Source organism: Zeugodacus cucurbitae, chromosome 4 (assembly GCF_028554725.1).
Source record: "Zeugodacus cucurbitae isolate PBARC_wt_2022May chromosome 4, idZeuCucr1.2, whole genome shotgun sequence".
Taxonomy (NCBI): domain Eukaryota; kingdom Metazoa; phylum Arthropoda; class Insecta; order Diptera; family Tephritidae; genus Zeugodacus; species Zeugodacus cucurbitae.
Window position 1 is genome coordinate 40,352,591 of NC_071669.1, and position 26,019 is coordinate 40,378,609.

General features: G+C 31.2%; 4 protein-coding genes across 9 annotated transcripts; 2 read left to right on the forward strand and 2 right to left on the reverse strand.

Annotated features, from left to right (window-relative positions):
* Positions 1–252: 252 nt before the first annotated feature.
* Positions 253–1,618, forward strand: Pex2_1 (peroxisome biogenesis factor 2). Its single transcript, XM_011188586.3, has 4 exons — positions 253–412; positions 467–544; positions 619–1,050; positions 1,126–1,618. The coding sequence occupies exons 1-4, from the start codon at positions 365–367 to the stop codon at positions 1,426–1,428; spliced, it is 861 nt and encodes a 286-aa protein (XP_011186888.1). The 5' UTR covers positions 253–364; the 3' UTR covers positions 1,429–1,618.
* Positions 1,619–1,740: 122 nt separating this feature from the next.
* On the reverse strand, positions 1,741–2,999 carry LOC105214893 (uncharacterized). The gene is made up of 2 exons (XM_011188585.3): positions 2,666–2,999; positions 1,741–2,602 (listed from the first exon to the last, which is right to left on the reverse strand). The coding sequence occupies exons 1-2, from the start codon at positions 2,822–2,824 to the stop codon at positions 2,087–2,089; spliced, it is 675 nt and encodes a 224-aa protein (XP_011186887.1). The 5' UTR covers positions 2,825–2,999; the 3' UTR covers positions 1,741–2,086.
* A 266-nt stretch (positions 3,000–3,265) lies between these two features.
* LOC105214892 (ribosomal protein S6 kinase beta-2) lies at positions 3,266–24,725 on the forward strand. Of its 4 annotated transcripts, none has more exons than XM_011188584.3 (11): positions 3,266–3,414; positions 4,414–5,009; positions 6,002–6,045; positions 7,445–7,571; positions 7,628–7,759; positions 7,836–7,969; positions 8,038–8,229; positions 8,304–8,394; positions 8,462–8,710; positions 9,273–9,380; positions 19,917–24,725. In XM_011188584.3, the coding sequence occupies exons 2-11, from the start codon at positions 4,911–4,913 to the stop codon at positions 20,148–20,150; spliced, it is 1,410 nt and encodes a 469-aa protein (XP_011186886.1). In that variant the 5' UTR covers positions 3,266–3,414; positions 4,414–4,910; the 3' UTR covers positions 20,151–24,725. The 4 variants fall into 4 exon arrangements, with proteins under 4 accessions (XP_011186886.1, XP_011186884.1, XP_028897916.1 ...); XM_011188582.3 differs by having other exon boundaries at positions 3,273–3,468; XM_029042083.2 differs by having other exon boundaries at positions 3,273–3,464.
* On the reverse strand, positions 10,145–15,658 carry LOC105214891 (uncharacterized). Of its 3 annotated transcripts, none has more exons than XM_011188578.3 (7): positions 15,473–15,658; positions 13,360–14,209; positions 12,092–12,277; positions 11,093–11,862; positions 10,711–11,034; positions 10,510–10,648; positions 10,145–10,446 (listed from the first exon to the last, which is right to left on the reverse strand). In XM_011188578.3, the coding sequence occupies exons 2-7, from the start codon at positions 13,772–13,774 to the stop codon at positions 10,283–10,285; spliced, it is 1,998 nt and encodes a 665-aa protein (XP_011186880.1). In that variant the 5' UTR covers positions 13,775–14,209; positions 15,473–15,658; the 3' UTR covers positions 10,145–10,282. The 3 variants fall into 3 exon arrangements, with proteins under 3 accessions (XP_011186880.1, XP_054084955.1, XP_011186882.1); XM_054228980.1 differs by lacking the exon at positions 15,473–15,658 and adding an exon at positions 15,396–15,420; XM_011188580.3 differs by lacking the exon at positions 15,473–15,658 and having other exon boundaries at positions 13,364–13,504.
* Positions 24,726–26,019: the final 1,294 nt, after the last annotated feature.

Below are 26,019 nucleotides of genomic sequence, written 5' to 3' on the forward strand. Positions count from 1 at the left end.
ACTAATAATTTACCACCAAAGTTAAAAAATATTGTATTATGGGTCTTTTAATTTTAAAATTTAGCTCATTTGAAAGGTGGAAATCTGTATTTCCTATATTATTTTAAATATTTATTAACCATTTATTTATTTTAATATATATATCCAGTGTCCAGAATCTATATTGGATATACCTGTAATTTTTAATATGTGAATTTTATTTTCATTATATGGCAGCGTAAAAATAATATTCTTCTTTCATTTGTTTTGCTTATCGGTTTTGTTTTCATCACATTGTTCATATTCGTATTTTCCTTTTGAAAGGTGCAGAGTACAAGTTAAATTTTAAATTAATTTTAGATATAACTATTACATTTATATTCTTATGGTTGAAATGGTTGAAAGAAACGTTTACGTTCCTCGAGTTAATCAGGTAATTGTTTTAAAGAAAAGTCTTAAAAATAATTAACACATTTTATTTGCATAGATTGATGCCATTCATTTAAATAAGGATATCACACGATTAATACGTGATAATTTACTTGAAAACTTACAAGCTATTTCAGTAAGACGAATTGCAATAGCACAATAAATTTACAACAGAAACCATAACATAATATAATATTTATAATTCTGCAGCCCGCATTGTTTGCGAAGATACAACCGGAATTGGACTTATTTGTACAGTCGGCAATTTGGTTCGGATCGATTGGTAAGCAAGGCTCAACGTTTGGTCAACAATTGCTTGTCCTTTCCTATGATTCAGAACGTCTAACTTTATCCCGATTGTGTCTTCATTTTGCATTAACGATAATTCCAAGATATTTAAAGAATTTGGACGAACGTCGTTTGACTATACATTCTGAATGGTTACACAAAGCAATCGAGTGGGGAGAAAATACGGCTCTTTTATTGTCGGTCTTAAATTTCTTTCGCTTCTTAAAAACAGGTCGCAAACCGACTGTAGTAGACTTTTTACTTGGTTTAGATTATATAAGTTTGCGACACAACCAAAGGCGGGATATAGGCTACAAGTATCTCACACGTGAATTACTGTGGGGAGGTTTCATGGTAAAAAAAATACTTTTTTTTATAATTCATTATGTTTGTGTTATAATTTCATGCTTACTACATATACCCCTTTAGGAAATATTGGGACTTCTGCTGCCAGTAATTAATTTTAGAAAAATTATGCGGTTTCTAAACCGTACTTTGAAGAGTGTTAATGTCAATACAACAGAGAACAGACGTAAGGCTAGTGATGATAAAGTCATTTTACATTCGAATACTATATGCGCCTACTGTGAAGAAAGACCAACGATACCACATCACATGAGTTGTGGTCATATCTACTGCTATTATTGTTTGTCAGCCAACATTTCTACTGATGCTAGTTTCAATTGTACGAAATGTGGCGCAAGTTCTACGAATGATATACAAGCACTTTAGCCGAATTTATTTTAAATACAATAAATGTATAACGTAAAGTAATCACATTACTGATATCAGACAAAATGTTAAAATTGTATATAGATTTATACGGGTAACGTTGATTAGAAATATTTATTAAGTTAAACTCTTGAGAGCCTATTTCGTTTTTGTCATCTAGAAGCAATAAAAAATTACACTCTTAATTAAATTGTTTTTCAATGCATTTAAAAACTCTCGAATATTTAATTTATTCATGTCCATATATCCAATACCTTGGGGGAACTATTTGAAAATTTGTGTATTTTGTTTTTACCATTCAAAAGCAATTAATGATTCAACATTTATAACCTTTGTTTATTAATCGATTATTGGAATGACATACATATATTCATAAACATAACAGTTGAGAGCCGTTGCATCTAATACATATTTATAAAGTAGGGCATGTATGTATATATGTACATATGTATGTTATATTTCTACTCACAGATACCATAAATCATTGGGAATATTTAACTACCAAAGTTTACTTATACAATTACACTGGATTAATTTATTATTGTTACTTAAAATTTGTATGTTTGTCACATTTTACATAAAATCGTTTTGGAGGTACATATGTACATTCATTTTGTCGGTACGTGGATATTACCTTTTTGTAAAATTGTATTGCTGATTACATATCAGTTGGTAAAATGTCTGGTATTAAATATTTGCACAAATCAATCTCGTTATCCACAATAATTACTTTCTTTGCTGTATTTTCATCGAGCCATTGTCTAATTACTGGCCATATGGTAGAAAATATACCCGGTGCGTTTATAATCAAGCATACACCTAAACGTTCAGGGTAATGTTTACTTAACAGCCAAATCAAATTTTTCACCAGCTGGTAATCCATACAAGCCGTACTGAACCCAGCTAAATCGAAAACAATGCACAAACTATCCACTACTTCTTCAAAACATTTTTTACAAGCCTCCTCCAGGCAGTATACTATGAATTTGGTCAACTCATCTATATCACGGTCGTTGGAATTGTGATTTTTTGCAGGTATATAAATGACTGGACGTCCAATGCAGTCACGGTGGCGTAAAACTCGCGCTTTATTTCCATGTATTTTAATAGCATCTGAATCTCCAAGCGTGCTTACTCCATATTGTTCACGCCATTTGTTCGTTTTTAAGATAGCCTGCTCAATTGTAACTCATATCGTTTCAATAAACTAATTTATTGATTTAGATCAAAAACTTACTTGAAAAGCGGCATCTACATTTTTGAAAGCTCTCATGTATCTCTTTAAGGAAAAATCGTTGTGATATTGTTTGGGATCTGCTTCAACTATAAGTTTCATGCGATCCTTAAGATCTTTTAAATCATTCGCATTGACATTACTTAACTCATCCTGCGACATATTGGAAACTGATAATAGCAACTACGTTAATGTCGTTATCTGATAAGATTAAAAATTTTCAGTTAAACTTATTCAAACAATATGTCTTTTATTTAATCAGCCTTAATTACTGCCGTTGCACCGTAGTAGTGGATAGTATTTTTGCAGTTAATGTTTAAAAGAAATTAGACGATTTTATGAATGGTGATAGGAAAGGGCATTAAAGTAAGAGCTTTGTTTAGTAGGCAAAATATTTATTTTGAATTTTGAACTTATACAATAGTTGTATGGTTATATCTATAATATAAGCGTTACTGACATTTATTATTCTAAAGTATTATCACGCATTTTCATATTAATTGTTAAAAGTTTTTTAAGTTTGTGATATCAAAAATATATACAGCTTTGATCTCCATTGTATTAAGCAAAGGTTTTAAAGAGCTGGCAACTCTAGATTGCATGTATATGCTAACAAAAACAACAACACGTTAAGTATGGTCTTCATACATAGTTCAAAACAAATTTTCTATAATATCCGCTTTGAATGTGCTAAAAATAAAAAAAAAAATCGTCAATCAACATTTACGAAAATTGTATAACTTACTATAAAAGTGAGTTAAAGAAAAAGTTATTGGTAAATAACCTAAAACATAACAACAAAGTAGGTAAATATAATTTTCGACATTTCGCAAATAATACATATGTATATGTACAGAGATAACCAAATACAAAAGTGTTAATCACGACGGACGGTAGATGAAAGAAAATTTAAACATAAATGTAAAATAAAACCAGAATACAATTAACCAGTAATATAATAATACTTCCTAAAAGTGAAACAAATTTATGCACATACATACATGTATATCATGGACGACGTGCATATGTATAGCGAATGTACCTTACTGATAAAACTCTTTTCTGAAGTGGAATGATAACACTCGGGGATGGAAATGATATGTATTAAATCAATTAACAAGCAAACACAAAGTGTTGGGGCATAAGTATTCACGCTAAAAATAATAAATAATACATATATAGAGTTTTTCATCAGTACGCATTCATCATATTTGTCTCTAAGAATCACTTTAGTGATTTAGATCTTTTCATGCGGAACAATACTTTAAGGAAATATTCCAAACATACTTTCAAGGTGAAAAATTGAATACAACTACTTAATCATGGTACATCAATGTGTATGTATATAACAGCCTTCGAAGAAATATGGACATACCATTCATGCTTATTTCGAGATATTTTGTTGTTTGTGGAATTTCCTTTCTTTTTGTTGCGTTTCGCTATTATGAAAACTTACCATTCCATTAGACGAGTGTGGAATGCTTTTACGATTGAATGGTGAGTTTTTCGTGGTCAGAGTTGCCTTTTCACAGGTAAGCGGGTATCAGTTATGAAAAACAGGTAGAAAATATTAAACATATATAATTCAATGGTTAATAGAAGTGAAGTAATTTTTGGTCAGGTTTAGTTAATTTAGTTAATAGCTTTACTTCTACTTGAGCAGACACTTTAGGCAAAGTAAAATTTGATAGTAATGTTTTATTTTTTGCGATAATAATATAAGCAAATGCAACCCTGTTTTTCATTTGCAGCTCCATTTGAACGCCTCGTGTTCGTCATCGGAGTAACATTTTTGGTATTTTATATCAGAAAAAGAATCACAATTGAAAACAAATTAAAAACAAGTCATAAAGTGAATATAAGTTATCCTACTGAATGCTAAAATTGTGTGAATATTGTGTTTAAAACGTAAAAATTGAAATATTGTCGATTGCAGACAGAAACGCAGAACTGAAAATTTTAACAACTATATTATCAAGAGAACGAAGAAATTATAACAGCCATAACACATCGTGATATCTGATCTGTGGAATTAAAGTAAAATATTTATTTTATATTGCCTTCCGACGTCCAGACTGTCAGTGCTAATTCATCCGATAATAAAGAATAATAATTTTCACATATTTCGCTTCACTAAACGTTGGTCAAGGATAACTCTTGAATCAGGCTTTGTGTATTATTTGTATTTATCGTTAAAATTTTAGCAGCAATATTGCTGCAGTGACAAATTCTTGCAAAATTGTTTACTATGGCAGACGTTACTGACGCCAGTGGTGTTTTCGACCTTGAGCTGCACGAGGAGGAGAACCCAAGAGATTCTGATGATGACAGGATAGAGTTGGATGATGTAAGTATTTTTTAATTTAAATTATATTAATATTTGAATTCAGATTAAATATAATTATTTAAATAATATACAAGTTTTCATATTTATACTCTACCATTATCGTAAGCATAAAAAATCAAAATTAAATATAACTTCACGTCAAGCATTATAAGGGACATAATAATCTGATAAAAACTAGGTTAACACATATGACAAATAAACAATTATTTGAGGAATGAAGCCTACAACTTTTTACAACATGAAATTTTTGTCATAAACAAATTAGTAAATTATTTCCAAACATATGTATATTTTTGCTAAACAGATTTAACAAAAATAATATGTTATAGTTGCGCGCCGATTACTTTGAAATTGGGCTAACGATTAAAATTTTTTTTGTAGTGAAAACAAAGAGTGTAATTGACATAATTAAACTATTTCTTATCAACTTCTTCATAAGATAACAACTCGAAATATATAACTATTCAGACTACAGAAAAACTTTATTAATTCCATATACCCCAGCTGCGTACTCGTTTTAATCTGCCTTTTTTCATGGAAAAGAAAATACGAATTTAAGTACTTGTTGAATGCTACAATAAGATTTGAGTTATAACTAGCTCTGTTAGTACCATAAAATAAATCGCAGTATATATTTAAACAAAATTAAAAGCACATTAATATTAGCGCACTAGAAGAAAATAATACTTATATTAATGTACCCAAATGATCACCTCATGTCCAAAAATGAGTGTATATTATAAAAAAAATTACAATCAACTATTATACTTTAAAATGTATAAACTTCAAAAATATATTTAAAAAAGTGATTTCCTTTAATTGCCACTTTAAATGTACAAATGCCATAAGGAATTTGTTCTTGGTTATTTTTTGGAACAATATTTTAGCTATAAATATATCTTTTTATATATTGTAGTCTTTTGTTACATAATTAAAATATTTAAATAAATGCTTTATGTATCATTTTACAGAATAATATTTTCTTATTTCAGGTGGATTTAGAACCCGAATTAAGTATAAACAATATTCAAGAAGAGTAAGTATCAAAAGTAATATGCTTCATATGAAAACTTCTCAGTATTGTGTTTTGGTATCAGGGACCGGAAATAAGAGTTATTTTACAATTTTTAATACAAAAAATCATACATAAAGGAACATCGTAGAAAAGTTTTGATTACACCATCATGATTTTTAGGTGAACTATATGCGAAATATTGTATGATTTTTAAATTTTGATTTTTATATATTTAGATCAAAAATAAAAGTTATTTTTGATTTTTATTTTTTTAGATCAAAAATAAAAGTTATTTTTGATTTTTATTTTTTTAGATCAAAAAATAAGAATTATTTTTGATTTTTATATTTTTAAATCAATAATAAAAATCAATTAAAAATTTTTGACATATAAAAATTGGAATGTTGCCGCATATTGTAATACATACGGCATAAATAGATAAATAAAAATTTTTAATTGATTTTTTTTATTGATTTAAAAATATAAAAATCAAAAATAATTCTTATTTTTTGATATAAAAAAATAAAAATCAAAAATAACTTTTATTTTTGATCTAATAAAATAAAAATCAAAAATAACTTTTATTTTTAATCTAAATATATAAAAATCAAAAATAACTTATTTTTTGATTTTTTTGATAAAAGTCATAAGAGTTACGGTCCCTGTTTGGTATATATTTTTTTCCGAAAAATCTTCATATACTTCGTATTATATATAAATGGTATTTTTATTCATAATGATTCCATTATCCTTTATAATGAGTTCATATTGTTAAATTTGTTTATTTATTTATTCATCTAAATTGGATATTTTTAATATAATATTATATCTGGAATTTCGGACTGACTATTTAATAGAATTATTTGATCAAATTTATTTGGGTTTTATGCTGCTACAACAACAACAATACTCACAAATGAACACAACAAGCCGAATATTAATTAATTCATAATTAAATCAAATTTGACAGCACTAAAGATTCGATTGGTTGTCGCGTTGTGTTCCTAAATGTTAATCTCCGTGTGAATGTAACAGTTTGTGCCATATAATTTTGTTGTTTTTGCTAGTATTGTAAACATTTAGTACAAAATCAAAAACTCAAGTACATCCTAATACATTTGTAATTTTTGTTTTTACCGATGATAATATTCCTAATAATGTTGTTAAAACAGCACTTATCTGTCATATCATATCAACAACACTACGATAAAAACTTTCGCAGTTAAGCAACAGCTGCACAAGTGTTGACGCCACACCGAACCACGTTAACAACAGTTCTTGCTGTTTACCTTGTTATGAAGGAAATATATTGATTGGGGAGGTTTTATCCTCTTAGTAAGGTTTTAATTTATTATTTATTTTTTTATCTGAAACAATAAAAAATATTAATAAAATGTTCGTATGTTTTAACAATTTACAGAGTTGAAGGACAGGAAACTATACAGTTGTCAGAGGAAACCGTAAATCCTGGTAAAATAAAACTGGGTCCCAAAGATTTCGAGCTGAAGAAGGTACTAGGTAAAGGTGGTTACGGCAAAGTTTTTCAGGTTGGTTAAACGCATATTCAAGTATGAACTTTTCTGATAATTTCTATTTAATTTAGGTGCGTAAAACTGCGGGCAGAGACGCAAATAAATACTTCGCCATGAAAGTTCTTAAAAAAGCATCGATAGTCACAAATCAAAAGGATACAGCACATACTAGAGCTGAGAGGAATATATTAGAGGCTGTAAAGGTATTTTGTCTTTTACATATTTTCTAAACTGAAATAAACCTAATTTTTTTGGAAATTTGTCTTTTTTCCATTCCAGCATCCATTCATAGTTGAGCTTGTATATGCGTTCCAAACTGATGGGAAATTATATTTAATTTTGGAGTATTTAAGTGGCGGTGAATTATTTATGCATTTAGAACGTGAAGGCATATTCTTAGAGGATACAACTTGGTAAATGTTTACATACATACATATATGAATAATATAATTGGTAAATAATTTCTCTTCCATTTTTATAGCTTTTATCTAAGTGAAATCATACTAGCTTTGGGCCATTTACACACATTGGGCATTATTTATCGCGATTTGAAGCCAGAAAATATCCTTTTAGACGCACAAGGACATGTGAAATTAACTGATTTCGGTTTGTGCAAAGAGCACATCCAAGAAGGTATCGTTACGCACACGTTTTGCGGCACAATAGAGTACATGTAAGTGAAAATGCTGCTTTAATATTGTTTCTTCAATTTCCATAGTAATAAAAATAACTTTATTTTATATCAAGGGCGCCTGAAATTCTCACACGCAATGGTCATGGCAAAGCAGTTGATTGGTGGTCGTTGGGTGCATTAATGTTTGATATGTTAACAGGCATGGTATGCTTTTTGAATACTACTAACTGTAAACAAAAATTAATTTTGAATTCGCTTTGTACATTTTTAGCCACCATTTACTGCGGAAAACAGAAAGAAAACTATCGAAACGATTTTAAAAGCTAAATTAGTTCTACCTGCCTACCTCACACCGGAAGCTAGAGATTTAGTACGTCGTTTAATGAAACGCCAAGTGCCACAAAGACTGGGAAGTGGTCCAGAAGATGCGGTCGCCGTACAGACACATCCCTTCTTTAAACATGTCAATTGGGATGATGTATTGGCCCGGCGACTGGAGCCACCAATCAAACCCATTTTGGTAAATATATATTTATAGAATTAAATAATTTGAACTTAATGCAAAGAGTTAAACGATTTATAAAACCCACTTGAAAAAATCATTTTTTTGGAAAAATTTTAGCCATACATATATTGGCTCGAAAAAATATTTAAATAAAATAAAAATAAATCCTTCGTTCATTAATTATATAATGTTATTCCAAAGATGTGTGAAAAATTTGTACAAAATCGCTTCATAACTTTTCGAGATATCGTGTCCACCGACTTAAAATATTGATTTTTGAGATAAACGCGTTTAAAGTTTTACATTCAAACTGACGTGGCCTGATGGTTGGAACTCCCATATGGCCTTAGAATGGTCTCTTTTAATTTTTCTCGGATCGATTTGATATTGTGATATAATAACATATTTTACTTAAATAATTAAATTAAATTACTTTAATAATTAAATTTTGAAACCCCCCCTAACCCCTTAGTACAGTTCCGCTATTTATAAACAATATTGAATTAACAATTAGTTTACAATTAAAATGTTATACATGTTACAAAGTTACTAAATCTTTGTTTAATTTTTTTTACAGCGAAGTGAGGATGATGTGTCTCAATTTGATACAAGATTTACAAGACAAATACCGGTTGACTCTCCAGACGATACAACGCTTAGCGAGAGTGCCAACTTAATATTTCAAGTAAGTGCATATTTGTTTTATTATTCTTGTTGGAACGGCAACCCTCCCAATCTTAGGCGGGTTTACTTATAGATACATAAATTAATGCATACCCCTAATTTGTCGAAAGGCCGTCATAAACCTCAACCATTATGCATGCATGTGCATAGGAAACATTCTTAATAAATTAGGAAACATTCTTAATTAATTTTTAAACATGAGAAAAATAGCGCTAAAACAGAAATAAATCGTGGTCTGAAAGCAGCCTCGCCAGTAGTTGAAATTATATGAGATAGCATCCTCATTTCTACATACTTCAATCTTTTGCAAAACATTAACGGTGTATTGGTATCGCAACTAACAGCTCTTGGTATTCGAGTAATCGACTAACCGAATTACCGGATAGCGCTTTATTCGAATAATAATATTCGGTTTGCAGTATTCGGATAGTCGTGAGTCGTCGACTATTCGATTAACTGCTCATTTCCGACTATTCGATTAAACGTTCGTTGTCGACTATTCGAATAGTACAAGTTTATTCATTTTCTTTTAACAAGAATCAAAGGATGCTCGGATTTCAAACAATTTTCATTTATTCAAATACTAGCAGCAGAGCTACTATTCGAATAATCGCAATAGAACGGCTATTCGAATAGTGTTAATCGGCTAATATTAATACGAACGGTTAGAAACCGAATATTCGAATAAACGGGTTTTAGGTTATTCGAATAATGTTAAAAGCCCTAATCTCGACATTTTTGAAGTTATAAAAAAATATGGGTATTTTTTTTTATGCTATCATACAAAAAGTATATTCAAACAATATTTTTTCAGTGCACAGTTTTTATAATTATAATACATTTTTGTAATAAATATTAAAATTAACTAGTCTAAACTTAGAGCATACAACATCCTACATATCATTAAGTTGCATCACATTGGAAGTGCGGCTCTTTTAGTGGTATGCCAGTGGGTCCATCGGTATATTCGCAAAAATTTAGACCAATTCGTCGAAATGGGTGGCATTTGCTTTTGGGATTTCCCCATTTACCTTTAAATGAGAGCCAAGATGGTACCAGAGCGCGTCCTTGAAAGTATGATTTCAATAGAATTTAATATAATGTGAAATCTTATGATATAATTTAGTTACCGTAGGATTTTAAGTTTTCATATGAAATTTCAACCGATTTCCATGTATTCCACGGTGTTCCGAATCCATTTATATCATAAAGTCTCGCTACTTTGACAAAACGATGTTTTCCTGGTGCAGTCCACAGCCCGTGGGAACCCTAAATCCAGGAATGAAAAGGTTTAAAGTAATGTCGTGAAAATTCAAAACTATGCTTGTTACTTTTGCCGCAAACAGTACTGGATGATTATTAAATGTTGTGACCGTTTTCGGAAAATTAGGCCGCTGTAATATGCCCTTACGAGTTTCCTGTTTCTTAAACTCAAATGATCCGGTTAGTCGATTATATGAGTAATACGCGCCTGCGTCATGAGCCGATACATACATTGCCTCCGGTTCAGCGTCGCCAGTGAAATATAAACTCATGTGTTCCCAGTCGCCAATGTGACTGCCAATATCTTTGCGACGTCCTAAACAGAATCCATAGACTGCTGGAAATGGTATGCTGCCCAGCGGTCCAAGGCTGAGAGTACACACTGTTTTGCCCTAAAGAAACATCAGGGATAATATAAAAACCGTTGATTGCTTGTATTTCACTACTTACTTGACTATATGGATAAAACATCCAATATGTGACATGAAAGCTGGGCATCTTTTTACGCAACTTTCGCCTCTCACCATCATTATTTGTCACAAGATGATCAAAACTGCTGTCTATATCTATGCTGTTATCCTCCAACATGTCATCGATAGGCATACTGAATTTCACATTGTCCACCAAATTAGCAATGAAATTGTTAACTTGTCCGCTATTATTGTCTGCTTGTGTTGGAGAATCTGTGGTTAACACGTCCGCTGCGCCTGTGGACTGCTCCACAGCCACGGGACTGCTCTCACCCAAGACAAGATCGCTATAGGGCTCTACAACTAGATCTTTTGGCGGTAAATTGAGCATGATCGGCGGTGATAATGGTAAATTATATTTGTTTTCGACCGGACGTAAACTATTGCGTCGCACACGTTTGAATACAGGATACAGTCGTGATGAACGGCGCACTGTGTCATTGCGCACATCCAATGGATCGATTGAAACGGGAATGTAAGGTCCACGTGTGCTGCTTATTGGGACTGTGGATGCCAAGGTAGACGTTGCGCTGGGCATGAATTTTGGACTTGCGGAGAGCAGCAGCTTGTTTTGTTGCAAACCATTCACTTGAGTTTGGGAGGCTGCTGTTGGTGGAGCTGCTGGCGTTAGCTTTACAGTTGTTTTCTGCATGGGTTCATTACAAAGCGTAACTACTGCGTAAATTGGCACGGGCGATTCGTTTGGATTTCGGCCGTAGATAAAAGACTTTTCATTTTCGAGTAGTTCGTCTGCAAAGATTACAATTGCATGATACTTTTGTTTAGTTTTTGTCGATTAAACTATGAAAAATTGGGAATTTTTTCAAACCTAAAATTTAGCTTAGATCTCACAAATTTATGAGTTATTTATTGTGTGAATTGCTTGCTTTTGCAAAATTAAAACACTTTAAATTTAGAGAATTGTACTACATACCGTATACCTTTTAGTACATTTCTCTTCATTTGCTTTATTTCTTACCTATCTCTGCATTGGTCACCAAATATGCCTTCTTCGAATCATCGCCAATTGGCATGCCTGGTATGAAGGTTTTGCCTTTATCCATGGGATGTACATGGTTCAGAAATTCATCTACACCGAGTGGCATAAATTTTTCCTCTGGTGCCAACCACACAATCGGTGCCCATTGTTTAATTAAACGATCAACTGTGAATATAATGACATTAGTTATAAGTGGCATAACACTGATTGTTTGGCATAGCTCCCTGTTTGAAAATTTTCGGTTCCAATTTAAAATGAAAAATAATATATTTCTCACTAAATTAAGTGTTTATTAATATTACTGAGGTTCATTTAAACTTATTAAGTCAGAGATATAGTACTCATCGGATTTTTACAGAAAGTCGATTTCCACTTTCTACTTTGCACTTCTAATTTACAAGTATAAAAATGGTGATACTATTTATTTAAATTATTGCATTAATGCGAGAGACATGTGATTTTTTATTTCTGTATTAAAAATGTAATTGGCCAAGCAAACAAATCGTTGCTTGAACAGGCAAACGACAAGTCGATCAAACGATCGTTGCATGGTGATCCACTTAACCGCAAATTGGTGACTGAACAGCGGCGTAAATCACAAATAACTCGTTCTTTTCACTGCAAAAGCGCGAACCAACCTATGTTGTTAGTAATAACAGAAATTTCACCCTTGTTTATTTTATGCAGTTTAAAAATGAGTACACCACAATGGAGCATCAGTCGCGCATGACATTAGAAAAATTCTTCAAAGCCGATTTCAAAAACGATATGCGTTTTATGACTTATGACGATCGTTAACGGAGAGAACTTATTCTATATTTTTGGTTTAAATTTGCGAAAATTTGACGCGACAATATTTTATAAAGAAGAACTTCCTACTGATCAACCACAACAAATAATAATAATATCAAAATTAAAAAGTAAGCAATATTCAATATCTTTGCATGTTAGGTTACATATAAATCGCTCTTGGGGGAATAGAGAAAAAATCAAGCGATCGGATAGGTTCATAGTGCAAGTATGTTTCAACACAAGCTCTTCTGATTTGCTATAACATACAAAGTCTGTAATCATGACGTAGAAGTGCAAGCAAGAGGTGTACATAAAGTAACCATCGTACGAGACCAAAGTGAGCAAACTGTTAATTTGACTTTGTTTAAGCACGGAAATTAAGTAATATTTTCATTTAAATAGTAAGAGTAAGATTTCGGTTCAGCTCAATTCAATACTTTGATACAAAACCATACCTACTTCTTTATCTACTGAAGAAAATTTTGTATGGAATCCATTGCGATATTGTGTACCGGTGTTCCCGTCGCTCACGGAACCAGCGTCCAAGTTATTTTTGCCCACAATTTCGCCGATTATATTATGGTGCAGGTTGCTGGAAACTCCGGCATTATCACCCTGAATATCGCCGATGATCGTATCACTAGAAAACGATGTAACCCCATCAGCTAATGCGGCGTTGGATGTTATTATTTCAAACAAAATAATCGCAATCAAAACAACCAGCTGATTCCGAGCGCCATCATTACGTTTGACATATTTGGCCGACACTAAGTGCTGATGAGCGTGTACTTCTCGCAGTTGTTGAGATTGCTGGCAATTTCGATGATACCTGATTTTCGGCTGCTGTAAGCACAGCCGACTGTTTGGCATTTTGTGGGACCTTCTGGTTGTTTATTTACTTTTATCAATACTGATGCAGTGTAACTATTAACAAAGCCAAAACAATCACGAAGAGCAGAGAGGCACGGAAACGGAATGTTGTTTTGTTTTCTTTGTCTATCGGCTTTCAATATCATTCATCTACTATGAGTTAGTTGACTTGAATTCGGTGTTGTTGGTTGGTTTGCTCTTGATTTCGTTAATGAAGCAGCATATTTACTTACAGACTGCGAGTATAGGCAGCGATGAGCATTTTGTTGGTATGGATTTATGTGTGCCAATTAGATTATTATAGACTTCAATTCCAAGGCTGTTTCTTAAGTTATGTAATGCTGCTATGTATTACGTTATGAGTTTTTATTTGTTGTTTGTTGAAGAGGGAAATGCTAACGTTATTTCTTTTTGATTCACGTTTTTTTTAATGAGCTGAAAATATTAATATAGATATATTTTACTATGTTTTAATTTAAATTTAGGTGCGCATTTGTTTGAGTTGGATGTTCTATTTCTACTTATTTCAAAAATTAAATATAGTACAAGACTATTTGCCTAAATATTAAATATTTGATAAGTGAGTCAGTCAGCCTTTCATCTATCTACGCATATACAAGTTTTAATTTCATGGATAATTTTGTTAAAATGTGATTTAAATTATGTAAAAGCGTTTTCGGCCATATTACTTGTTGGTACTGCTTCGTTTCGAAAATATAATTATTTTTCATTCCACAACTGTAACGGTATTTGTACACAGATTCACTATAAATATTGAAAATGCAAACACTTCACTTGTCGCTTTTGATTTCACATTTCACGTCCTGCAACTTCATGAAACGAGATTGTTTTCGGAAATCGATTAAGTGAGCTTTCCAGCTCTTTCACTTCAACATTTTTACTGAATACGCGCGTGCGCTTGTGTAAAAAGGTATGCTGTTGTCCTAATTTTGGCCGCCATAGCGAGAAAGTGTCCAATTTTGCTGACTTTTTAGTCCATTCTTTATTTTGTTGCACATTATACTTATGCGTGTATGAGTGGACTGTTGCAATGTGCAAAGTTAATTCGTTGAATCCGTGACAACCACTTTTGAGTGCGTTTTTTGTGTTTTTGTTAAATTTTTTTTTTATCTTTTATTCACTGTATGGTTGCGTTCCAATTCTTTTTTTTGGTGTTTTGTACTAAAAAGCCGGAAATCTGTAACCACATTAATTTGTATGTTGTCTTGTTTTTGGCAAGCCCCTTTCTCTGACTTTCCCCTTTTATTTACTTTACTGATTGTGCGGTGCTGTCGTCGCTTTAGCCAACTGCAGTGGGTAAATGGCTTTACTGGATTCCAATTTTAGGCCATAAACGCTCAGTGCACATGTCGATATGGCTGACGAACAGCTTGAACGGCATTTTGCGCATGCGTGTTATGATTTTCATTTGATTGTATGTTTAATTATTTATGAATTTATTTCAATTTCATTTCGTTTTTATTTAGTTTTTAATCTATACAATGGTTTATGAAGATTTAAATAGATACAAGTTCGTATTATGAATTGGTCAATGAATTTTTGTTTACTTTTTCAATCACAACATATGCGTGCGCACCCACACACACACCCACATACATACATAGACTCTGCGTGACTTTCTTTTTTCCAAGCGCAAAATAATAAAACAAAATCAATAAAATTTACACTAAAACACACCACAAATTTGGATAACCATTTGCCTTTAAGCTAAACAGCAATTTTTAACCGATCCGTTTAGCTCGTTGCGGAAACTCTTTTGTGTCGAATCTTTTCTCCGGTTGTTGTCGTGCCAAACCGCAAGCGTTGAGTAGCGTTCGCTGACTGTTGTTTCGCTCCTACGGCAGTTGGTTATTGCTCCAAGTGGTCGGTTGGTGGCGAGTTGGCTCGTCTTGTTGTTAACACAAATAAAAAGCTTAACAACACAACAGGTATTTGCGCGTATTTTCTTGATTTGCTTTGCTGTTATTTTTGTTTGATAACATAGTTGTGAATCAGTGGAGAGAGTTAAAAGAACGTCACGACATTCTCCATGGCCCATGGTTTTGTTTGCTGCATTGTCTGACTTTTGATGTGGTAATGGCAATTGAGATCTCTTTCTTATTGAATTTGCTCATTTTATGTCAATTTAACCGCTAAGTCAATTTGAATATGTAAAAATGCGAGCTAATCATAAATGCCACAAGCAAGTAAAATACTGATTGACACAGATCATTAGTATTTTATATACTAAGTCAAACCCTATTAGATGTTTAGCTAACGCCGTTTGAATTAATTTCTTTATAAATAGCTAATTCATGTTTTCATTTTAAAAAGAAAATATATAATTATAAAATATCCTATTATTGAAAATAATATTAATATTGAAATTTTTTTTGAAGCAATACAGTCTAAACTATAATATTTTATTGGTAAATGTATTTTCGTTTCTTATTTCTAATCTCTTTGAATATATACTACATATGATCATAGTCCTATCAGTTCGGTTATAAGTTCACAATATATATATGCATACATACAACAATTTTATTCGAAACGATAAATTTTGTATTATTGTAAGCCCTCAAACGATTCGGAACATCTCGAATAAGTCTTGAGTAATAAGATTGATAACACTATACGACAAAATCGACTTTTTTCTGGGTATTTGACCAAACTCTTTTCTCAGGGAGATTGAATCATAAGTAAAAAAATAGTATTCTTCGATTTTCGAGTTTCGCATCCAAAATCGAAATATTTGTATTCGAAGTTCGAAACAATTAAAAAAACATAAATTTCCAAAATATGAATTTAATCTAAATGTTCCTCTTATTTTCGGCCAAGCTTATATGATAGACGCTATGAAGGTTTTATCATCGAAAAAAAAATATATATTGAAAAATACTGGATCTCTTATAGTATCTGTCATCTAATCATAGCGGCCATATCTTGTAATTAATATTTTTTTTTAAATACTTCTTTCGAACTTCGCAAGTAAATAATGAATTGCTTATTATACATATATTTACGAAATACAATTTATATATATGTATTATAAAAATACACTGCACTTGTTTTCGAATTCGCCATTGCGAATTTCTCAAAATTTCAGCATCCATATTCGAATTTAAATTCGAATTCACCCCTATTTTCAGGAAGCGGAATAAAAATAAGCCCTTTAATGCTAAATGCTCTTCAAATGTTAATATTTGGTGCACTAAATGATTAATTTTAATGATTATTTTTTTAAAATACGTAATTTCCTTAAAAAAATATAATTATTTTGTATATGGACGATAAGCAATGAAATCAATAGTGTACATTTACGATTTCAAGTCTCAGGGTATCGGTCAAGCCCTCCATAACGGGGTGGAGGTCAATATACTGGTTTGTATTAGCTGTGAACGTGAAACATTATCATTTCATTTTTACAAGTATTCGCTTTTGCAAACACTTTGTAAGGTAAGACCCTGACCTCGTTCATTTTTTGGAGCTCTGAACTCTGCGACAGGCCAATTAAGTATCCACTTTTCATATGTAAATATTATATACACATACAAGTGTGGGAGTAGGTGTGTGTGCTTAACACAATGCTTATTTAAATACTTTTCTACATTTACGATTAATTATATTATCCAATCTCATGTTTAAATGGACGTGTACCTAATGTATCTAATATCACGCTACCCATATAATATAGTACAAAGAGAAAAACAGTCGTATTAGTGCGTGCGCATGCGTTTTTGCATTAATAAACGTTTGTGGGGCAATTCATTAGTGTGTTGTACTTTATGGCATTTTCAGTCTTGGTGGCTACCCGTGTTACGTGATAACTGTGAGTGAGTGATATCATGTAAATTTACTTGCATACACTCATACACATCTACACATACATATGTATATGCATATACGAGTGTGTGCGATATGAATGTATGCAGTGTAAGCATACGTGTGCACATGAAAATAATTCGCAAGTGCAATCTAATTACATGTGCCAACAAACTCAACATATTTTCGCGACGCTTTTTTAGAGCATAACGCAGCGTGAATATGACCACAAGTATATTTGAAAAATAAAGCATAATAATTATGTAATCCTGGGTAGTTGTTCGAACCCGGTTTTAACAAGCCTTAGCTAATGCATTGCGTTTGGCTTTACTTGTGCAATTGTTTTTGTTGTTTCATAAACTTATTGAAATCAAAATCATATAATATATATAAAAGTAAGGTATTACTACATTCTGTCGTAGACGAACTTTACATATGTTCGCAATTTAAATAAATTAAATGTGGATAACGGGCCAAAAAAAAAGCGTTTTTGAAGATTTTTTTTGAGAAAACTACTGAATATTTTTGAATAGTTTTATAATCATATTATTCAGTGACATTTCAAATATGTTTTACAAAAAATCAGTTTTACAAAATGTCGAAAATCAACGAAGTTGCAGCCACTTGAAGTAGGCACTCAACGGAATTCCGCACATTGCGGTGTCCCGGATATAAGATCTCAGAATCATCTGAAACACATGGGCTACAAAAAAATTACTTCTTTAGAAGTATATCTCCCAGCCAACGGTGCCCGTTTAAAAGAAAATTTTTTTTTTTTCATTTTTTCAACGGTCGGTGAAGGTAAAAAGTACGTTTTTAGCCCTAAAAATGCGCCATTTTGTAAAATCGAATAGAAGCAAAAAATAAATAAAATGGGACCGTTGGCTGGGAGTCAATTCTATGTTGCACAAGTGTGCAAAATTTCAATACGATCGGTGCATAACTTTTTGAGTTATCGTAGACACCGACTTCAAAAAAGGCGGCATTCGTTTGCTCACTACTAAAATATCGACTGTGCTTTAATCTAACACCAAAACTGCTAACTCCGGTGAGTTCAACGAAATTATTTTGTCTAGTTTGAAGATTTATTTTGATTTTTGTACAAATAATCTTTGATATACATATGTATTTTACAGTACCACTCGCATAGTATATTAAAAACCCCAGCAAATTTCAGACTCCTAATATAAAGGAATATATGGACAGTTCTCGCATTAAAATATTTCATAAATTAATCTCGAATTCGTGCAATGCTGCAAATTAATATAATTTTAATGAAACATTAATTAACAACAATTGTATTTCCTTTGTCAAAAATTGAAACGCCTTAGTATACCAGTTTATATATGCAATTGAGTTTGTTTTGAATTTTAATGAAACACTCACGAAATACTTGCTTGCATTGTATGCCATAAGACTTGTTAATTGACTGTTTTGTTTGTTTGAAAGGGCACAGACACAGCCATGTTTATGTTTGGGAGACCAGTAGTCATGCGCAAACAATCCGCGCTCTTTTAGTTAGTAATAACTTTGCTTTAAGTAGGCTTTAACAAAGAAAACGCATGTGAGTTTCCACTTCCATACATATGACATACAAAAATGGGCCAAATCATACGTTATCTGCCTCGAGTAGCCGTACGCGCATGCGTGCTCCTGCACTCGTCACGCTACCGCAAATGCTATTATTTTATTGCAGTAGAGCAACTGACTCGACGTCAGTTTGAGAAATGCTACGTACGATATATTTTTTGTTTTTATTTTTTATATAACGTATAACTCAGTGTTAGTATTGAGGTATGCTATCGCAAAAAGCTTGCAAGACATTGAACTACACATATAACGATCCAACAAGCAATTGGATCATTGAACTAGACTCACAAAATTAGCATGGAACTTCATGAAAGCTTTAGCAAAACAAAATGTGCAATAATATATTCTAATAGCCAGCCATATTTGTGTAAGTGCACATGCTTGTTTGTATATATTTGAGTGTACATTTTTTTCCGAACCTAAACTATTAATTTGTCGTTCAATTTCAAAAATACGTTTGTTAATGTGCGAGAAACTTATTTGATTGACTAAATATGCGTCTACCGTTTGGTCGAAGACTCATGTAGATGATTGGTATATTGCATTGATTCGTCTTGAAATAAAATAGTGTTCTAAATTTGAAAAAAAATATTGATTTCAAAATCTTTTGGTAATATCGCTGTTATTGTATTTATTAGTGATCTTACATACATATGTATACTTACCTATTGTATAATATTCTGACACTGACCAATAATTTCTATTTTCACTTTTTTCGATTTTATAGGGTTTCACATACGTAGCACCTTCAATTCTAGAGGACATGCATCGCGCGAATCGCATGCCAGCACGATCACCAAGACGTACGCCAAGACAACATCATGAAGGATCATACCGCATGCAGTTTCCGCCACAACGTGGCATGTATCCACGAGCCACACCACCACATTTGCAGGCTTTCCCGCCGCGTCCATCGCCCCAGGACGAGATGATGGATGTACAGGGTGTGCCTATTGTGTAGTTAAAGGCGGACGGCAACGGCAAATCCACATTGGCCACAGCCAATGCAAGAGCAAACACAAACACGCGGCCGAGGAATATTAATGATGGTGGTAGTAGTGCGAAGGAGAATTAAATGAATCACTATAAGCAGAGAAAATAGAAACTGATTATAAAACAACAAACAAACAAACAAATAGCAGCAAACAATTTTTTATAAAACTATAGAAATGTTGCTTATGATTATTTATACAAAACACAACTGCAAACGTTGATGAAACTTAAAAGCAACAATGTATAATAATGAGATATAACGAAGATCTTTTGGAATCAAAATCAATTGAGACCCAAAAACGTAAACACATGAAAACGAGTAAAACAATGAAAACAATGAAAACCAATACCAACACGTAAACTGAACTAGAGATGCCAGCGAGAGTCGACAAGGCAGTATTGTCGGCTGAGCAATTGGAATTCATTTGCGCGCGTATACAACAAATAGTGAATAGATTTAGTTAAAAAAACCAGAAAACAAGATAAAAGTGTGAACAACAGCGATTAAGGCTAATATTATGAAAACTAATTATTAAATACATATATAAATAGATATAACTCAATTGCAACAGAAACGAAAATATTCAAGTGATTGAAAAAATATAGATCTTAATATAAAAGAATGATTGTAACGAATAAGAACAACAACATACATAGTCAAACTTTCGTGCATTGCCTAATTTGTCGCCGCATCGCTCGTTGTTGCCTACCGGCAGCGGTTTTGCGCTTTTTAGCAACTCCGCCCACATCATCATGAACCGCTTTTTATTATTGCATATTATTAAGACATGTAAATACATAGATATTGAAAACAAAATGAAGGAGCCAACTCCACTGTCAACTCCATCACTATCAGTTATACAGTTACTGATATCAGAGGACATAAACTACATACATATACTATACATTAGGGACAACAACCAACAAGTATAGTGGTTGTTGTTGTATTGGTGAAAATAAGCGTAACATTTATGTTCAGTCCCCTTACTTAGTTCAATTTAGTTTATATAAATGTATATTGAAAAGGAATGTAAACCGTTAGTCAACATAATAAACTATTGTTTAATAATGAAAAAAATCTATGTGGGGATTTAAGCTTGCAATATGTGCACATGCTTCTAAATCAGTTATGAAAGTGCCACAAATGTATAAAATAATAATAATAAAAACTAAATATTTTTAAGTAAATAATTGAACACTATTGAATTGGTCACGCTATTGCGATTGCCGACATGGGAACATATTAACAAGTAATGAAAAAACAAAATATGCACTTATTGCATATATGATCACTGTAAACGAAGGGGACCGTTATTTAATTTAGAGTTTAGCAGAACTGCACATATTATCGTAAGTCATTTTCTTTTTAAAGTTTTGTAGGTAAACATTGTTTTTATTGAAAATTTATATGAGTTCTATATTTTCAAATAATGGAAGAATCAAACTACTTTGTTTTTGCAAATGATTCGTGTAGTTCAGTCTCAGTAATAATTTTTTTAAAATACATAAACGATGCTTATTCTCGTTTAAATTGTTTGGTAAATAGACAATTTAATTTATGCACACCTTTTAAAGTGTCATAACTCAAAATCGTTCTTATTTTAAGTTACACTTTATATATATACTTATAATTCCTCGCAACAACAAATTGAAAATATACAAAATGCTAGCTACACTTTTAAACACTAAATATTTTCACATTGAATCTAATGGATTTTGAGTTATGCCGCCTTATAACCGTTTCCTTACTGTCAAAAGCACACTACATTTACATTGCCTAAATGTTTGTGTCTTTTGAGTATTTAAATTGAAATATACATACGATAATTATATTTATATATGTATATGTAAATCGGTGTTTCAGTTGAACAAAAGAAAACTTTTTTCTATTTTGTGAAATTGGAAATGTTTAAAATGCTGTAGACCATTGGGCAACTTACATACTTTTTATCATATCGTGTTTTTATAATACCTGTAGATACTGACAGACGCACATATGTATGTATGTATATAAAAAAATGAGACCATCTGAAAATAAGTCCACCAATTGCAAATCTAAAATAAACGATTTTTTGTAAAATATTTTTATTCGTCTTAATCGATTTCTCACAACTGTTGTCTATGCTACTCAGATGATCAAATCATCAGTACCAAGAGAAAAACAAAACTTTTAGAATGACAACATTTTTGGAATTTATTTGAACACACATCGAATGACATAAAAAAAAAATACGATCTAAAATGCAGCCCCATGCATAAAATGTTAAAATTTAAATCGTCATAAAAATTAAAATGAAATATTTGAAAAATTGATTATTCCTCAGAATTTTTGTAACTTTTTCTTTTGACATTTTTTGTGATTATTTTATTTTCATTTGATAAAATGTATAATAACACGATATCTATAATAATTATAATAAAATACTATAGAAGAGTAGCGCGTTTAAGAGATAAAAATATGTTTTTTGGAAAAAACTGAAAATGCCCTTCCATCATAAATTTTTTTTAAAGGAAGGCAAAATATTTGAATAATTATTAGATAAGGATGAAAAAAAAATAAATAGATTTCGATTGAACTTTATAAACAAATACGTAAATTCTTTAATGTCACAAAATAAGACATTTCTTATCATCCAAGACACCACAAAAGGAATTTAATAGAGCGCTGGATTCAAAATCTGCATACACTGGTCCTTCCTCTGGTTCATATACTAACTAATGAATATTAAGATAATTTTTTATTTCTGAAGAACAAAAAAATGTTTATTATATAATTTACAGAACATAGACCAACAACCTAAAAACAGAAGAAAATTAATACAAACGTTAATTAAAGAAATTGTTTATACATATGCGACAAAACTGTTTCATATTTAATATACATTTTTATACAACAATAGTAGCAAATTAAAGTTTAGAGTAAAAGTAAATTGCATAGCACACTAATGTATGAACTAACATTAAAAGAAAAAGATACAAATTAAAAAAAAATTAAAGAAATATTAAATTGATCTGACATAATTAGTAATTAAAAAAATAATGCGAAATCACTTGCCAAATGCAAAAATATATTCAAAAACATAAAATAATTTAAATAAGTCACATTGCGAATTTGTTTTTGAAAAGTCGGTACATTTGAGTAATTTTAAATTTTGTTGTCTTTTCTCAAACACTGAGAAGGAATCTGCGCAATTTGGATTTTTATATTCAAATAATTGAATTTCATTAGTATATTAGATTCTGTAATTAGCAACATATTCAATTTCATAACTATCTTAATAAGATATTTGAAGTTTGGACTTGATTTATATTTTTAGTTGAAGACACGGCGTATATTTTTTTTTAAATTTGTATTCAACTTATATTCTTTATAAATACTTTATTAATATCTACATATACACATATATACGCATATATAATTATTTTTTGATGAAATCAAAAGGTGCTAAACTTATTTAAGCGTAAAGCTAAAACAAATAAAAACGAAAACAAAATAAAATAAAATAAAATAAATTATCTCGATAAAAATATGTATATTGAACCAAATATGTATGCAATAAAATTCCTAAATTTGCAAATAAAAAGTGAGCAACAACAGCGTTACAGAAAATACCTCAAGAGCAATTATTTTTGTTACACAAAACGTTTAATGTACATACATAACATAAATAGGAATGAATACTAAAAAATGCAAAAGCAACCGAAAGAACCACAACAAAAGTAGTTTGAAAAAAATATTACTTAAGCAAATATAATAAATTGTATATTTTTATAGTTACAATTTATATCGTTTATATGATATTTTACAGTTAATCCTGTTTCTTTTATATGTTTTATATTATTTTTTTTTTATAAGCGAACTGTTCAAAAATGAATGTACAGCAGAAAAGTATGGCGCTAAACTAAACATGTACATACACTTAAACATAAACATTGCTGAATAGTTACACAAGCATACACAAACACATGCACACTACGCATATAAGAAATGTCTTATTTTTATTGTAGATAAATTATAGACAAGAATCAATGCTGAAATAATAAAATTATACGAAATTTATAATGTTTACAGAGAATTAAATAAAAAACGAGAAAATGTATAAAAAACGTCAAACTGTTTAACATTTATATAACTGAACTAATTATACTATTTGTGAAGCAAAAGAGTGACAATTTTCACGTTGGCTCTTTCTGCAAATATTTTCTTTTTAATTGTAAGTCATTAGTAAATTTGCTTTTTCCTTAACTCAGGATTCCTGTTATATTTTTGGATTTTGTTTATTTCGAATTATATATTTTTTTCATAAAGTCTTCCCCATAATAATTCATGCGATTTCTGCTTAGAATATTTCATTGATGAAGAGCTTATAAAACCTGATCAAAACTTTCCTGAGAATAAACAAATAAAACAAGGAACAGCTCGCTGTTTGAAAGAAACGTGCAACACTGCCTTTTGTTCTCAACAGTCAATACGAATTACATAATTAACAACTATGTAAGTGACATAACATTTACATTCATACACAACATATACATAAATACATATATATTATGTATGGTATGTATGTATATGCAAATGTAATAATTAGAATGGCATTGAACAAAAATATTTATAATAAAACATAAATGTACATAGGCACTCGTATGTAGACTTAAACATGTATTGTATATATACCATGTCTGCATACTATATGTACATATACATATAATTCGTTAAAGATCGTTTCGATAATGTGAAAAATATTCCTATTTGCAGAAAAGAGAAGACTATAAAAAATATGTATTAAATAAAAAACGGAATAAAATAAAATAATTAGATGCGTAATATATTGGATAGTGGTGTTTTTTTTTAACTAAAAATAGTAAACAAAAATCGTAATGTAAGTAACTGTCAGCTGTTAACCGAAAATATTGAAAGTCCTGTAACTAAGCCACAAATTAAGTTATAAAAGTGAAGGTCACAGCAATTGGAGGTATCTATGGATAAAAGTTTTGTGGTAAAGATGGCATGTTCGCGCCTCCTAATCTGTTTTTTGTGAATATTTCGTAAACTACTGCATTTATATCAACCAATGTATACAGGCATTTATCTTTATCACCTCATTATACAGTATGAAAATGGGTGAAATCGGATTTTAATAGCGGCCACTCCCCATACAAAAATTATGTGGAAATCTACTAAAAGGGCGTTAACTCACTATGGCAAAACGTCAGAAAGAATTAAATTTATAAACAAAGATGGTACCGAAAGGTTTCACTCGGATTTTTATAAAGAATGAACAATAGGCGTGGCATAACCAGGAATTACCGGTTTTACTTGAGTCAGATTTAGTACGTGACATTTTCTGGATATCCTACAATTTGAAAATGGGAAAAATAAAATCTTACATTAAATATAGTAAATATTTTAGGAGAACAAATACGAAAAATTGTTAGTTTTCTTTAGCGTAGCCTTTATTAACTAATCACATGCATATCTTCTAGGAATAGACTGAATTAGGCTACGGCTAACAGGTCTTATTTTTTTTTAGAGAAAACAGACTGCCTACCTCGCAATGTTGCGATCGACCGCAACACGAGCGGGATCGGAAAGATACCGAGAGCTGAAGAGGGAAGCGAGACGTATTTGTAGACAAAAAAAGAAAGAGGCCGAAATGCGTGAGTATGAAGAGCTTGACAAGATTCGGTCACTAATTGAAGATTTCAAGACCAGAGCACACTTCTGTAGGACACCCAGAGGTGATCTAGTGGTAGATGCCCAGAGTACACTGAGTTTGTGGAGGGAACACTTCCCCGACCTGCTGAATGGCAGTGAAAGTACAACACCAGGAGATGGA

Coding starts and splice junctions, on each gene's coding strand:
- Pex2_1 (XM_011188586.3), top strand. CDS start 365: ATGGTTGAAATGGTTGAAAGAAACGTTTACGTTCCTCGAGTTAATCAG. Junction 545..618: donor AAAACTTACAAGCTATTTCA/GTAAGACGAATT, acceptor ATAATTCTGCAG/CCCGCATTGTTTGCGAAGAT. Junction 1,051..1,125: donor TACTGTGGGGAGGTTTCATG/GTAAAAAAAATA, acceptor ATACCCCTTTAG/GAAATATTGGGACTTCTGCT.
- LOC105214893 (XM_011188585.3), bottom strand. CDS start 2,824: ATGTCGCAGGATGAGTTAAGTAATGTCAATGCGAATGATTTAAAAGAT. Junction 2,603..2,665: donor ATGTAGATGCCGCTTTTCAA/GTAAGTTTTTGA, acceptor ACAATTGAGCAG/GCTATCTTAAAAACGAACAA.
- LOC105214892 (XM_011188584.3), top strand. CDS start 4,911: ATGGCAGACGTTACTGACGCCAGTGGTGTTTTCGACCTTGAGCTGCAC. Junction 6,046..7,444: donor ATAAACAATATTCAAGAAGA/GTAAGTATCAAA, acceptor AACAATTTACAG/AGTTGAAGGACAGGAAACTA. Junction 9,381..19,916: donor GTGCCAACTTAATATTTCAA/GTAAGTGCATAT, acceptor TCGATTTTATAG/GGTTTCACATACGTAGCACC.
- LOC105214891 (XM_011188578.3), bottom strand. CDS start 13,774: ATGCCAAACAGTCGGCTGTGCTTACAGCAGCCGAAAATCAGGTATCAT. Junction 11,863..12,091: donor GGTGACCAATGCAGAGATAG/GTAAGAAATAAA, acceptor TAATCTTTGCAG/ACGAACTACTCGAAAATGAA. Junction 10,447..10,509: donor TGAAAACTTAAAATCCTACG/GTAACTAAATTA, acceptor CATACTTTCAAG/GACGCGCTCTGGTACCATCT.